Genomic DNA, 16397 nt, shown 5'->3' with positions numbered 1-16397 from the left:
ACTTACCTACACCATGTCAAGAAACGTGATAAAACAATAATTGAATGGACCGACGAAGCATCACAATCATTCGAAGAGTTCAAAGAATAGTATATCCAAAGCTACCTTACTCCCTCACCCATCACATGATGCCCCTATCGCAATATTCTGCGATGCGTCTTACAATGCAGTAGGTGCAGTCCTACAACAATACATCGAAAATAATTGGCAACCACTCGGTTACTTCTCAAAGAAATTCTCAGAGGCGGAGAAGAAATACTCAGCGTATGACAGAGAACTCTCAGCCGTCTATAAGTCAGTGAAACATTTCCGTAAGATGTTTGAAGGACGTGAATTAATTATTTTATTATTAATTATATTCACAGACCACAAACCCCTCACATTCGCTATGAATAAAACACATACTGCAAACGAAACGCCACGTCGAACGCGCCAATTATTATTCATCAGTGAATTCACAACCGATATTCGACAGTTGGCGTTTGGATATATTTAAGAATAACATTATTTATTGCCTATGAATAAAGAATTTCGTTAAATTTGGACTATTACAAAACCAATAGAAAATGGGAGGAAGTATTATCTCAATTGTTATATTCTATTCGCTCTCTTCTGGATACAGCCTGTCATTTTACCACTCCCGAAAGGATGTTTTATTTGTTTTGGCTTCTAAAAAATCTACACAAATCATATATTATCCAGTCGGAATTCAGATACTCCATAGTCCATTATCCTTGGAGTCTCGCGACTGTAGTGGCAACACTAATTTGTCCGCCATTTTCCTTGTTGTAGGCGCCTCAAATGTCATAATAATTTTTAGACTTTTAATTAAGTTTTGTTTAATTTCTTGCATTATTTGTACATTTTGTACACATTAATTAATTTATTTTGCTAAAAATTTAAGTTTTTCTTTTAAGGATTCCAAGTGGTCTCAATTTTGTTAATATAATCTCTTAGACGCACCAAGGACCTTTGATAAAGGTTTTACAGTGAAAAGTGTAGTCTTAACACAGTAATGTAGTGTAAGAATTGACACCCACAGAGTTAGTGAATAACTTTTATAGGTGCGATATATTTTAAAAACATGCGGAACTAAAAACTTGGAAGAACAAGAGATTTATGTTCAATGATGAGTGATACTTCTGGGGTCGAGTGGCTGCCGGCCTATAGCCCGGGGCCTCCAAGGCACAGCCCTCTTGGTCCTATACCTCGTTTCCTGTACGAAGATGTACAGCCATTGTCTCTACAACAGGAAAATAACAACAAGGAAATTGAAGAGAAACTAAATGCAAACAAAATAAAGCATCCCAAGCCAGCCTACAGGTATTACAGTTTTCCTTATTACATTAAACCTTGGACACACCTGACATATAACAAATTACTTTTTTTTGTATATGAATATGATCAGATATATCATCTTTGATATTTCCTTCACAATTTATAGGCAAATGTAAAAAATGTACTTTGCAAATATATGCAGCTGTATTGTAAACTAACTTATTGTCACTGTTCACATCCTTTTGTGTATATCTTCTCTTTTTGTATACAGTAAAAGCTCCTTATTCGGTTTTCACTATTCGTGTATTAAAAAATTGTGACCCAATTCCTATATTCGCGGCTAAAGATTTCTTTATTCGCGGATGTAATCGGTATATAGTACATGCATATTAATAAAAAGAATACCAACAAGGCCGAAATTGTGAATGGAATAGGAAGAGATGGGTACAAAGAGATAGAATCAAGTGACATTCAGGAGTTGCACGAATCACAAGATGAAGATTTGACTGAAATTGATTTGGAGAAAATGTGAAATTCACAGCCCACTGAAGGAGAGGCTTCAACAAGCACTGGAAATGTGACATTTCATTCTGAAAAGTCCTAGTGATGGCTTAAAAATGGCAAATGAGCTTTGTGATTTCTTTATGAAAATAGATCCGTCCATGGAACGAAGTCTTATTTTTAAGAGGCAAATTGCTAATGCCAGTGCTGAATATCAGTTTGAACTGAAGGACCTTTTAAAAATTGCTAAGCAAGAAAAAATTACAAAATTCTTTGTCCGGTTAAGCCTGAAGATAATAATTAATAAGTATGTTCAAAAGCTTCAATTAAATTGTTTTTTATTTTGTCACCTAGGAACATATCCCCTATAATCCCATATAAATTACCATTCCATATGCACAGTCTCTGTATTTGCGGCATATTTACGGAACATATACCCTGCGAATAAAGAGCTTTAACTGTACTTGAATGGAAGAACTTGTTGGAAATGATAATATTAATAACCAATTGTATAAAACAAAAACTAACATTTGTATGGTATTAATTGTTCACAGCTATGCAAGCATGATAAGATTGGCAATCAGTAGTTCACCCAACGGCAAGATGACTCTAAATGAAATATACAATTACATATGTAATGCTTTTCCCTATTACAAGGAAGCTGGGAAAGGTTGGATGGTGAGTCCTTGTGTACTTTTGTAATAAAGGTAACCAGAACCGCACTAAAATTATATTAAGAGGGTTTATTACAAATTGCAGCAATCTTATATGACTTTTTATTTCATTAAGTTATTATATTCAGTATATATATTTTTGAGTTAATGAATTTGATTCTAAGCAAAGTTATGTAAATTGTAAAATTAAGTGAAACAAATTAATCTTCATAATCTGTAATCTTAATGTGAGATTTTTCATTTTAATTTTCTAGCAACATTCATTGTTGTATATTGTACACAGAGCTGTACATAGCTGGATAAAGGCTATTCTGTTCCTAATGCTTCATATCAAATTATTTTTATTTTTGTTAGACTAACTTGTTGTCTGGTAGTAAATAAGTAAGTTTATAATGTAGCCAAAATGCTTCAATAATGAATCAAAACAGAAAAAGATAGTCTTGGAATGAAAATCTTAGAGTTCATGCAATTATAAAAAACATTTAATGTTTTGTAGAATTCAATAAGACACAATCTCTCTCTGAACAAGTGCTTCATGAAGGTGGCCCGCAGTAAGGATGATCCAGGCAAGGGATCCTACTGGGCAATGGACAGCAGTTACAAGATGGCAGAAGTCACTCCGAGAAGAAGAAGAAGTCTTCGAGTGAGTTGCCTTGTGTTCTATTAAGTGTTTGGTTAGATAATATTATTTTTTGAAAACACAATTCATCATAAAATCACCAATTATTTAAAATTTTTTAGCTTACTTTTAGCTTCAAAAACATCCAAAATTTAACAATTGTGAAAAAATCCTAAAAAAGTTGCTACAAAAACAATACAAATTGTACAATTCAACAGTTTTTTTTCTTACCATTTCTACTAATTTGAGCATGAACTGAAGTGGTATTTGATTAAATTAATAAGAAGAATGTATATAATTATATCCATAGAAAAGGTTTAATCTAATCAACAAGACACATCGGGATAAGGACAGATACATGGATAAGCATGTAGACCTCCACTTGACATGAAAAAAGCATACCAAGACTAAATGAGCAATCAACATTTGATATAGACTATTATACTGCCTGCTTGGTTGAAACAGTAAATTGTTCACAGACAACAAACTACTGATATAAATGTGCTCTATCCATATCCGTATATCCCTATAGCTCCAGAGTCTGCAGAATTTTATACTGAGAACAATTAGCAAAGCTCAACAAAATTCAAGACCAAGGGTCACCACTACATATTCACCGATGTGACTCATACATGACGGATAAAAAATTCTCGCATGGTGCCACACTCAAGGTGCTTTCCACCGTTTTTCCAAGCAATCAAGAGCATATTGCAAAATTTTTAATATGAGTATGCTACACAATACACTATTCAAATATATGCCATTCTGCATTCAAAATAGAGCTTAGGAGAGAGTTGGGCCAACAAAGCAGTCTTGTAATTTTGCGGGATCAAACAAGTATTGAAAATGAATATATATATATATAATATACATATCCCAAAAGTGAGGGTATCACTTTAAATTAACATATTGTTTAGGTTTCTACCTTATCAAAGTTACACTCAGACATATTGCTGTGCTGCTGTAATATTAAGATTTTTCAATGGGAACAAAAGGCTAAGATGTAATGTCCAATGTTCCTTCAAACTGAAACGAAGCTGTATATGTGTAACACTATTTTTTATATGTAACTAGCTGACCCAGCAAACATTGTATTGCCATATAATAATAATAAAATAATCAATATTTCAAATTTTTTGGCTATAAAAATAGATGACGACCGATTCTCAGACCAAATATCAATATATTGTATTTTATTGACATCTCGCAACCGTATAGCGGTTTTGTAGATGGTAAGAATAATATAAAAATCGCGATACAAAATTAGTTGTAGATCCTAGAAGGGCGAGGAAAATTTGAAGTTGTATGTATTTTTCAATGCTGAATAATAATAAAAAAAAAAGCGTGTGTGTCAGCTCCGACGCACGACAGGAGTTTACTCCTCAAGAACGGTTGTCTTTGAACAGGTACTAAACAAAATCAAGTCCAATGGAGTCGGTTACAAACAGACATACAGCAGAAGCTATTAAAAGCGTATTAATTAAAAAAAGTATAGATAATAATAGATATTAAAAAAATAAAACAACTTCATAGTTAATAGTGATTTTTCTTATAGTCATGCGCCATGTATCGAAAACCGTTATTTATTTATTTATTTTGAATAAATCGGTTACAACACCAATTACATTAATCAAGTACATTATACTATTGCTAGACGCTATAATGCGAGGACTCTCAAAGATGGAGCAGCAACTGCACCAGCACCTCAAGTCTATTAGTAAATAGATCACAATCAGGGCGGACTTCTACGAGGTGATTAAACAATTTCAAGACTCGCGGTACGGGCGCCAGCAGACGGTGATTTCTACTACAAATATAATTGTTAGGTGTATACATTGGAATCAGCTCATTATCAATATCAGGGAAATCTATTAAGCCACGGCTAACTTTAAGCAAGGTAGCCTGTTCGAGAGCCCGTCTGGTTTCCAGAGTGTTGTATCCGAGGCAACCGACGAGATATGTCGTCGATACAAGTACGGGTAGTAACCCAGTTTCCGCTTATATAGGAAACGCAAAAATGCTTTTTGTACTTTCTCCAGCATAAGGGAATAGGTTACTTCATAGGGATTCCATACGCACGAGCTCGCTTCAAGCTTACTACGCACAAGAGTAAAGCAGTTGTATTATATTGACCCTGTGGAAATTGCGGGTATTCCTTAATACGAACCCTAGTCTCATAAAGGACTCTTAAGTGACTGTTATTATATAGTGGTCGTGTGATCGTGTCTTCGAAGGTAAGCTTTTGGTCAAATGTCACACCCAGAATTTTCATTGAATTTCGTCTACGTATGAACTTACCATTAATGCGGTACTGAAAAGTGATTAGTTGTTGCATTCGACAAAAAGTGACAATAAAGCATTTAGTGAGATTAAATTCCATTTTATTATGCACACCCAAATTATAAACAGCATCTATGTAAGCCTGAATAGCCTCATATTCTGCCTCATTTTGGATGCTCGCATATAATCTTAGGTCATCCGCGTAAGGAAGTCTATAGCACAAAGTATAGCAAGCAGGATGTTATTATTAACCCTGTCGAAGGCCTTACGAAAATCAAAGTAAAGCACATCTACTTGTAATCGTATATCTAATTGTGTTGATATAAATTCTGTTAATGTTAACAAATTTGAATTTACTGACCTTCTGCATCTAAAACCATGCTGAGCATTATTAAGGAGTTTAGCTACGTGTAAATAAATTAGTCTGTGGAGAACATTTTCAAATATTTTAGCTGGTGAAGATAGAATTGCTATTGGTCGATAACTTTCAACATCGGATTTATCAGAACTTTTCCGTATAGGCGTTATACGTGTTGTTTTCCATTGGAGGGGATAGCAACTTGTTTGCAAAGATAAATTAAATATATGACTTAAAGGGGAGGCTATGCATGTCTTTAAATCCTTGAAGAGAAAAGATGGTAATCTGTCAGGTCCTACTGAACTGGAAGATTTTAATTTATGAATACCATATAGAATATCCTGAGATGTGATTTTAAGTATATTTACATAGTTGCTATTATGAGAAGTGTCATTATTATTGGCTTGTGCTGTATTTAGTTGGGGAATATCGGTAGAATACACACTCTCAATGAACCTGGCAAATGCATCAGCAGCTGCAGCTCCCGTAAATCTGTCACCCTGGAACTTTACCGTTGACTCAAAACCTCCTTTGGAACGAAGTCTTGCTATGTGCTTCCAGAATTCAAGCGGATTAGATTTGATATTATTTTCTACGCCTATTAGATATGCTTTGTAAGCCTCAGCAGCTCGACGTTTTAATGAACTTCTCATATCCGAAAAGGCCCGGAAGTCATCTAGCCGCTGGGTTTTCCTCCAATTTCTATGTAATTTAAGTTTAAGTTTAGTGTCTTTTATAATATCAACCAATATCAATATAATAAAAAGAAATGTTGTCGTATTACTAGAAAGATTCAGCGTTTGATTTGGAAATATGAAATAGTTTATGAAAGTGACACTAGATGACGTTTAATCTAGTATTATTTGTTTTTAATTCGAACTAAGATGGGGTGTCTGTGGTTCAACGCCATCTAATAAAGTTTAGGAAACTAACTTTTACTAGCCACACCACTTATTACAAAATAAAATAATGTTCAAAATAACGCTAGGTGGTTGACAGGAAAATACAATGCTAATTGTTGCCTTATTTGTAAGCTAGCAAAGTCTGTTTTTATTTAAATGAGAAAAACGTTACTATCAAATTTTGATGAGCATATTTTACTGTCCTTATTTTTCTCATAAGGCGCCTGCCTTATATGAAAATCGATTCTAAAGGAGTAAACTCCAAAAAATTCTGAATAGAATAAAAAATTATATTTAGGGGTGGGTCACCCTTATCATTTAAGGGTATGAAAAATAGATGTTGGCCGATTCTTAGACGTATCGGGTATGCACACAAAATTTCATACAAATCGGTTCAGCCATTTCGGAGGAGTTTGGTAACAAACACACTTTGATGTATGACTTATGATGTATCTTCTAAAAGATAACATAAAGATATAATATAGTGCTGCTTGTTTTTTTCATTTTATGATTTCTTTAATTAATTAATTTTGCCTTATGGCAATTTCAGATGGCCCCCTACAGTCCAGAGTGCAGTTCCAATAGCAGTGGAGACGTGAGCGTGGCGGCCGTGCCCACTCCTCCGGCGACGCCCACCACCCCCACTGCCCCCAATACACCTACCACACCAATATCTCCAGCAGCCATCAAAGAGGAACCCACTGTCAAGGAGGAATCAGGTTTTAATCAACTCATTGGACAGTTTGTAATACATTTATAATTTCAGAATTTTGGTTCTCAACTCAAAAGAAGACACAGTTTCATACTTATTTACTTTACTTGCAAAAAACTGATCACAATTATGGTCCACATACAAAATAACAATATAATACTGACACACTCTTACACAAATTATCTACCCAAACAACTGCCCCAAACTGGGCATAGCCTGTACTATGGGTACATGACAACAATATATTTAAGACAATATACTTATTAGACATACATAAATACATATAAACTTACATGACTAGGAAACAAATAAGATACTTGTATGAGATAATAGTATGGATAAAGAGGATATTGTAGTTTATTTTTAATGATGATTTCTGCAAAATGTGTCAGTCTCATACAATTTTTACTCCAATAGCCTGGGACAGGTTGCTGCAGCACACTGCACTGAATAACCTATTGAAGTACATAATATGTTTGTACAATAAAATATTATAAATATATTGGCAGGCTAACATAAAGTTTTATAAACCTAGGGGTCTGATGCTATGATTTTTTATTGAAAATAATGTAACTGGAATCTTTCACCAGACTGTTCTTTTAAGAGTTTGCACAACTAAATGTATTGAACAACCAGTAGTTGTTACATTAATATATGCTTAAACTAGCTGACCCAGCAAACATTGTAGTGCCATATAACATATTTAAAAAAACAATTATTAAAATTTTGATGCAACCGATTCTCAGACCTACCAAATATATCATACTACAATTATTGTATTCGATTGCAATCTTGCAACCCTATATCGGTTTGGTGGATAGAATAGAATAATATAAAAATCGTGATACAAAAGTAGTTGTAGATAGTAGAAGGGCGAAAATTTAAATTTGTATGTATTTTTCAATGCTGAATCATAATAAAATAAAAATAATAAATTTAAAAAAAAAAATTGGGGTGGACTACCCTTAACATTTAGGGGGATGAAAAATAGATAGTAGCCGATTCTCAGACCTAATGAATATGCATATAAATTTTTTTAAAATCAGTAAAGCCGTTTCGGAGGTGTAAGGTAACTAACATTGTGACACGAGAATTTTATATATAAGATATAGTAATGTTTGATGAGTACAACAAACATAACTATAATTTTATAATACATTTTTTGTTATAATGTAAAATAATTGTAATATTATGAATGTTTAAATTTTAGATTTGACCCACACTGATGATGCATTGTCAGCGCTGATGAATGAGGAGCTGATTGCTGATGTAGATATCAGCAGAGGTAAAATATATTATTTACACATTTTCAAGAGGAACTCATGGCTTTGAAGTTAATAATGAAAACAGTAGCACAGATAAGCCAATTAAGAGTTCCTTTAAGTATCTACAAACTAATGTAAGGATAATTGCTTACTAACAATGTTACTCAAGGCTCTAAGTCATATTATGTGAAATATATTTATAATGAAACATATTTCTGCAAATTATAATATTATCTAGATTCTAAAAATCTTGAAAGTAATTTGTGCATGGAATTGGAGCTAGTTAAAAATTATCTCATGCCATGATTTAAAACATGGCTAAACTTCATTTTATTCCACACCTTTACAATATATGTTAGGGTTGATGGTCTACAGGAAGGGATTAATGATGTATCACAAACTACGAGGGCGGCACTAAAAATTTCGGGAAGCAAGGAAGTGACACAACATTACTATTTAAAAATGTACTTATTGCTTTTCGAAGTATTCGCGAAATTTGACAGTTTTTTCCATACGATGGAACCAATCATTGAAGCAACCATTCCATTCGGAAGTTGGGGTCTCCAAAATTTTGCAGGCCGTTTTTCAGGCGTCCACAGCTTCTTCATGTGATGAAAATCTCTGACCACGCAATTTATTCTTTATTTTAGGGAAAGTATAGAAATCATTAGGGCTTAGGTCGGGGCTGTACGGCGGAAGGTCTAATAATTCTATGTTTTCTTGCTCTTAAAACTCTTTGATTTTGTGCGCGGTGTGAGAACTCGCATTGTCGTGATGGAGGATGATGCGGCGGTTGCAGTTCTCTTTACGGAGTTCAGAAACGACCTGTGGCAAACAAATGCTAGCATACCATTCTGCATTAACCGTTATTTGTCCCTCAAGAGGAATGGTCGCAACATGGCCGGTTTTGGAGACAAACGTGGCCACCATTTTTTTGCAACACTCCGTGAACGAACAATTTTTGTTGGCTTTAACTCATTTTCGAACACCCAAACTCGTGACTGGTTTTTTGTTTCGGGTTCGTACGCGTATATCCATGATTCGTCACCTGATATGATGTTGTATACAGCATTTGAGGATCCTGCGTGGAATCTTTCGAGAGTTCTGACGCAACAAGTACCGCGAGCCGCTTTTTGCTCTTCACAGAGCAAATGCGGTATCCATCGGGAAAACAACTTTTTTACACCTTCATGCAAGATTATCTGAATTTGACCTATGCCAATGTCTAAAGTTGCCTGAATTTCACGGTATGTCACATGTTGATCTTCCTCAATCAGCTTACGCACAGCATCAACGTTTTCTTTGGTGACTGCAGTTTTTGGACGACCTTGACGGGGATCATCACTGAGCTTGACACGTCCATGTTGAAATTCAGCAATCCAGCGATAAATTGTGGTTTTGGATGGGGCTTCATCACCAAATGCAGAAATCATCCGGTCAACACACTGTTTTTGTGTTAAACCACTTCGAAAGTCATAATAAATCATCGCTCTAGAATTTTCTCGAGTCAATTCCATTTTCCCAATGACTAAACAAGTTTTACAAGACCATGTGACAAGACCGAGAATCTTTTTTTAATAAATAAGTGGTATTCAATTTTTAAAACCAAGGAGTTTTCATTTAAAAAGATTTTAATATGACAGGAACAGTGGAAATATTCCATTCCCGATACTTTCAGTGCAGCCTATGTGCTACTGTTAAGTAACTATTTATTAAAAGGTCTCTATATAAAAGTAACATCTGTGAGAAACTGGAGTACAGAGAGTAGAGAGAACAATCTGTCAAATATACTGTTAAGTCTATGATATTTCCTTTCTTTTAAAATTATGCTCCATTTCATTGTTTATTCACAACAATATAATTCCTCCCGAAATAAAGAACATTGTGCCTTACTGTAAGTATTGTTTTTAACTTTCCAATTTCCATATCATGTACATCTTCATTCCATCTATATTGTGTTTTCCTTTCTTTTTTCATCATATTCCATTCCTTCTGTTATCACTATATAGACAAACGGTTGATTGAAACGCAGTGATTTGAAATTAGCTTATTGGTCTTCTTGTTGTATGGCACACAGTCACTGACCTCTATTTTATACCACTGGACTGGCGGCTGTCAAACTGCTTTTGTGCCTGTTTGATATTCGCCATTTTGGCCCTGTAGCGAGAGTCTGCGGTTCTAAAACTAGTGATGACAACCTCAGCACACATCGATAGATGGTGGGAAACTATTTACATAAAAAAGTTGTGTACTTCATCACGTTGATTATTGATGTATAAATAACACGGAAAAAGAACGAAATTAATTCAAAATGCAAAAATACTTCAGCCTATTGTACGTGTCTTCGCAGCCATTTGTATTATATGTCAAAATTAGTTTACAAAAAATTTGCTGTCAAACATATAGAACAGCCTGTCCAGTGGTAGTTAGATGTAATTATATTGACATTACATAAGGAATTGTGTGCGTACAGAACGTCGCTGGTGGTCGGCGCGGCGGCACGTGTGCGAGGTGCGGCACAGCGCGCTCACCGACGACTACGGCAACTTCCGCGACGAGCGCGCCGACGACTGCGACTGTCCCGTGCTGGACGAGCGGCCGCCCGACCTGGCCGACGACGACGACTCGTCCGCGCCAGGACCGCCCGCCGTGACCGTGATGCCAGTGGCTTCCGTTATGCCCGCCGTGACCGCCATGCCAGTGGCTTCCGTCATGCCCGCCGTGACCGCGATGCCAGTGGCTTCCGTCATGCCCGTGACCGCAATGCCAGTGGCTTCCGTCATGCCCGTGACCGCAATGCCAGTGGCTTCCGTCATGCCCGTGACCGCGATGCCAGTGGCTTCCATCATGCCCGCCGTGACCGCGATGCCAGTGGCTTCCGTCATGCCCGTGACCGCGATGCCAGTGGCTTCCATCATGCCCGTGTCCCCCGTACTGACCACGGCATGCTGGCCGCCCGGACCGTTATAACGTCGGCGCGGGGACTCGGCCGACGTACGCTGTTGACGATCACCACTGCAGCTCGCAGATCGCGTGTCTGTACCAGATGTTTGTACATAATATTTTAATATAAAATAATGAGGACCTCTTGAGATGGCTTGTACATTAACCCTTTGTTACATTTATCAAAATCAATTGATTCTGGGTTAATGAACTCTATACAGGGTGCAATATTTTGTCCTTTTTTGAGATTGATACTATTTAATTTTGGAGATGTTATTTATGAATATCATTTATACTTGTGTTTGTCTTCAAATTATATTTTTTTTATTTAATTTCATGAACAGTATAATAGATAATGTAATTGTATTATAAAGTTGAACATATCTGCCAACCGATCGGATTTTAGCATAGTTACCTTCGATATATATATAAATATATTAGCTGTAACATATTGTTGTATATTTGTTAAGTGAAGTTGTACTGCCGTGTGAGCTTTAACATTATGTAGTACAGAGTGAGGCACACGGGGAGTCCGAGTGCACAGTATAGTTTTTAACAGAAAGTGGATCCGTTGAGTAGCGAGGCCACATAGTGAATAGATCTCAGAACGACCAGTATATTTCAATATAAATGTTAAGTAAACTTATATAAATGGTACATGATGTATATTTGTTCGTGACCGTTTAGTATTTACTTGTCTGTATCAATTAGCTGTACGAATTTATAGGGCGTATTATATGTAATATGCATATATATGTATGTATATATAAATAACAAAGCTTCTTAGTGTAGGTTTGTCTGGTTCTGCTAACGGTGGCATAATGTGTGAATTTCTCTGACTAAGTACTAATACTAACGTGAGACTCGAAACACTTTTATGGAAGAAGTGACCTGATGTCGGTGTTTATCTTGTTACTTTGAAGATTTGCCAGATTCAGGTCATCGAGAAGCATTCACTTTTTATATTGATTGGAAGCATACCTTCCAACTTTTTTTCTGATTTCTGTGGTGATTCTCTGTGGGAGCTCACTGCATTAAATAACTTTATATTCGTTACGTGGACATGCTATATAACAATATCGCGCCATTCTATGAATAGTATTATTAATTATAGAGACCCATATAGGGGAACCTCCCCGAAAACATGCAAATTCGACAATTGGCTCAACCGCCCTGTGGTTGCCGCGCCGCGTCGCGTTTTAATTTTTAACATAATGTGTTCAAACAACTATGAATGTACTCAGTATTTATAATCAATAATATTAAAATATATATTTAGTTTAATTAAATTATATAGGTTGCTGTATCTTTTGTATTTGTTGATAATACCAAGTGTAACTACATAGAGACGCACTGACGCGAGGACTCGTTGTAGTTAAGTTTAACTCTGTATTGTAACTTAGAGTGGTTCCAATGTCGATGTTTTATCTAGATCATGTACCGGAGTTCAAATTCCTTAATTGCTTTTCAAAGTCTCGTATATTTAAAAATGTTATTTCATTTTATTACTTAATTTGATAATAATTTGATAATACTTAATTTGATAATAAGTTGTATATGGGCGTGTCTGGGTCTTTGAGTGTGTGTGTGCGTGCATGCATGCGTGCGTGCTTGCGTGCGAGCATGCTGTCTTGTACACGTGTGTTCAACGAATTGATTCAGTGGACGCGACGTCAGTTTGTATTAATAATTCGATGAGCTCGTATAGCACATGCTATTGTTATTGATGCAATTAAAAAAAACCGACTGTTTCTACTATCTGAGTAGCCTTGTTGCTTCTAATAATGTCACTGATTGGATAAAACAAAGCATTTTGGTAATTTCGTAGAAAACAGGTGAAATATATATGTTGTATCTTTATTTTATTATAAAAATAAAAAAGTACGTGTGAATTACTGTCACACCGCTGAGTATTAATAATGTTAACAGAGATAATTGTTTAGAAACGCATTGTGTCTAGTTAAATACATATAATATATAGATGTAGAGATGGTCAATATGCAATTCGTCTTTTCTACATGTATATTAGCAGAATTAACTTATATACAAACTTTTCAAAAATCCTGCCTTAATATAATACTCATTCACAATTTAAATATACTATGTGTCGTGTTATTAATAAAAGTATAAACCTTACCTGTGGCGGGGAGAGTAGGGCCATGATAAGGGCTAAAAGTATATGACTTGCTGTGTTTCACATTTTTTATTTGTCACATGTTACTGTCACTGTTACTATTTTTATTTAATAGCTTAATATAAAATATATTCAACGGATAAAAAGTAACGAAAAATATTTGTTAAATAATTAAATGAAAGTATAGTATTTAAAAAAGCCAAACATAAAAATTTAAACGCCTGCCACTTTGGCGCGCTTGGTGTACACGAACACGTCAAACAAACAAACACACATATATATATATTGGTCGGAAGGATTGGCTTGTAGTCATTATTTTACTTCAGATCGCTCTGACCAACGGCGTCGCTTTTCAAATACACGAATTTCCGAGAAATAGTTGCATTAAAAATATAAATATAATATTTCATGCTCACTAATAAATAATACTCTCATTTGAATAATATACATTTACCCAAATGACATTCTATACATATAGATAAATCACGTCGTATAAAAACAAAGCCAAAATATGGAACATGCCACAAACTACTAGAAGAAGACTGCTATATCAATGCATTGCCGCATTTCAGTTGTTTAACACATTCAATGCCACCACGATTTTCTAATACTTCCCAGCGATGCCGCCCTATAAAAAACGCAAACATGCTAGGTGTGCTCGCGGCACTGCAGGATGGAATTACGTAGCACGCTAGGCGTGTTCACCGGCACTGTTAAGAGGTAAAATCAAAGAAAGCGTTATTTCGGCTTCAACCGTGTTTATTGATCAGTCTTTCTCGAGTTACTGAAAAGATATTTTGTTTTTAGCAGTGTTTGTGCTTTTGAAAGTTAAATTATGGCAGTTAGTAGATTCCAAGGTAAGTATTTATCGTAATTTGATCAGTGAATTTCAACCTTTGGTTACTTATTTATGATTTTTTAGGGAAAACAAAATATGTGCAAGAAATATATCCATTTCGTCAATAATATTGCCACAGAGTATGCCATAGAGCTCAGCGTCAGTCAAACACGAAGTTGGTTCATCTCTTGGAGGAGTTGATTCCAGAGTTACCATAGCTCCTAAAGTTTCTTCTATCCCATGGTAAACCCAATTTGGGTCTTCCCATGAGCAAGATGGCATAGAATTGTCGATTGGATCCATTACCTAAAATGTAAAATCATTTTTTCAAATATCAAAAGTCATCAAAATATTATTAATATGACAGAAAATGATTAAAGTTGCAGTGTACAAATTGTGTGTACAAATACAATACGTTTAAAGTATCCCGCCAAAACTCGCAATGTTTGGACCGATTAAAGTGTATGAAACAAACAAATTATGTATCTATTGAATTTATTATACAGTGTAAACTCGTACAACAAGTGTAAATTCCATGTAACGTCACTCGATTTAACGACAAACTCTCTAAAGCATCGAAATCAATTGACTTTGGTTGGTTTAGTTTGTCTACCATACAATGATACACTCTACATAGCGTCACACTCACTCTCAATAACGACGTAAAATACCTTGTAAGTTGCTAAAATTTATAAAAACTGCGCAGCTGTGTACGTTTTTTTGTCGTTTTATTATCCTAGCCCACTATAATCTCGACAGTCGGCACCATGCAAACCGAACTTTCTAAGAAATTCATTCTTTTGTTTTCAAATTGGGATTGCTTGCACGTGTATCTACTGTTTTTGACCATGACTAATAAATAGGCGTCATTTATTTATTTATAAACACTTACACCAACATTACAGGTTATTACCCAATGCGTTGATGTCGTATACATGTCATGCATTATCTATACGGTATCATTTTTGTCAGACCTCAGTTGCTCACAAACTTTCAAACTGTAAACATGGCGAAGTAAAAGCAAAAGACGTCATACAAAAATAACAGACTATACCCAATAAGATTAAATAAGATTGTTTTTGTGTACATAACTACTAAAACTAGTCTGAAATATTTTTAGAATTCTGATTTTTCTTCTCTCCATTTAACGACACCTCTCTATAACGCCATAAAATGCACAGTCCCTTCAGTGTCGTTATTTGGAGTTTACACTGTATTTGTTAAGATTATTATTTTTCACGTTAATGAAACGAACTATGTAGGTATCTTTCACATTTATAATAAGAGTATAATTTAACTTACCACCGTTTTAAGCGAAGTAATTAGCGAAGCCGGTAAGGATACCAAATTCTTCACAAGGACAAGCTGAGCTCGTCGTAAAAACAATCACAAAAGTAACACTAGTCGGGGTCTTTGCAAGAGTAATCACAAGGTCCAATAACACAAGCGGGGGTCTATGCAAGAGAAATCACAAGGTCCAATAACACTAGCCGGGGTCTTTGCAAAAGCAATCACAGGGTCCAATAACACAAGCCGGGGTCTTCGTAAGTATAAACGTAAATCCAGTGAAAGGAAGAGATCGTAGGAAACATCCGATGTCGAACACTTCGAACACTGATGTAAGGAGCTATACTAATGTTAAAGACTTGCTGCCCGTGGTGCAATAAAACGTGGGAATAGGACGCCGCCTGTTGCGCTCTCTGTTACAGACCTTACGGCAGGCATGGTAACGTCCCAATGTGCGGCTCACCTAATCTTTTTATGACACTCGGGTTTGTTTTATTACCAAAAAAATAATTGGCAAGCAACTGAAGTAAATGGTATTCCTACTAGGGACTTTATTTATAAACGATCGCCAAACGTATCTAATATTAGCAGTGCCCCGCGGTTTTA

At 35.5% G+C, this 16397-nt stretch overlaps 1 protein-coding gene and 1 long non-coding RNA gene across 2 annotated transcripts; both read left to right on the top strand.

The window, feature by feature from the left end:
• The first annotated feature begins 802 nt into the window (after positions 1-802).
• Positions 803-11938, top strand: LOC126972909 (forkhead box protein J3-like). Its single transcript, XM_050820012.1, has 7 exons — positions 803-1323; positions 2334-2457; positions 2950-3096; positions 7163-7331; positions 8535-8609; positions 11063-11167; positions 11907-11938. The coding sequence occupies exons 1-7, from the start codon at positions 1127-1129 to the stop codon at positions 11936-11938; spliced, it is 849 nt and encodes a 282-aa protein (XP_050675969.1). The 5' UTR covers positions 803-1126.
• Positions 11939-14238: 2300 nt separating this feature from the next.
• Positions 14239-14609, top strand: LOC126972901 (uncharacterized). The gene is made up of 3 exons (XR_007731212.1): positions 14239-14386; positions 14474-14523; positions 14589-14609. It is a non-coding gene; the product is annotated as an uncharacterized LOC126972901 (long non-coding RNA).
• Positions 14610-16397: the final 1788 nt, after the last annotated feature.

Source organism: Leptidea sinapis, chromosome 27, assembly GCF_905404315.1.
Source record: "Leptidea sinapis chromosome 27, ilLepSina1.1, whole genome shotgun sequence".
In the NCBI taxonomy this organism is placed as follows: domain Eukaryota; kingdom Metazoa; phylum Arthropoda; class Insecta; order Lepidoptera; family Pieridae; genus Leptidea; species Leptidea sinapis.
The sequence above is the reverse complement of the archived record's forward strand: the minus strand, read 5'-3'. Positions and strand labels throughout refer to the sequence as shown.

Coding starts and splice junctions, on each gene's coding strand:
- LOC126972909 (XM_050820012.1), top strand. CDS start 1,127: ATGATGAGTGATACTTCTGGGGTCGAGTGGCTGCCGGCCTATAGCCCG. Junction 7,332..8,534: donor CACTGTCAAGGAGGAATCAG/GTTTTAATCAAC, acceptor TTTAAATTTTAG/ATTTGACCCACACTGATGAT. Junction 8,610..11,062: donor TGATGTAGATATCAGCAGAG/GTAAAATATATT, acceptor GTGTGCGTACAG/AACGTCGCTGGTGGTCGGCG.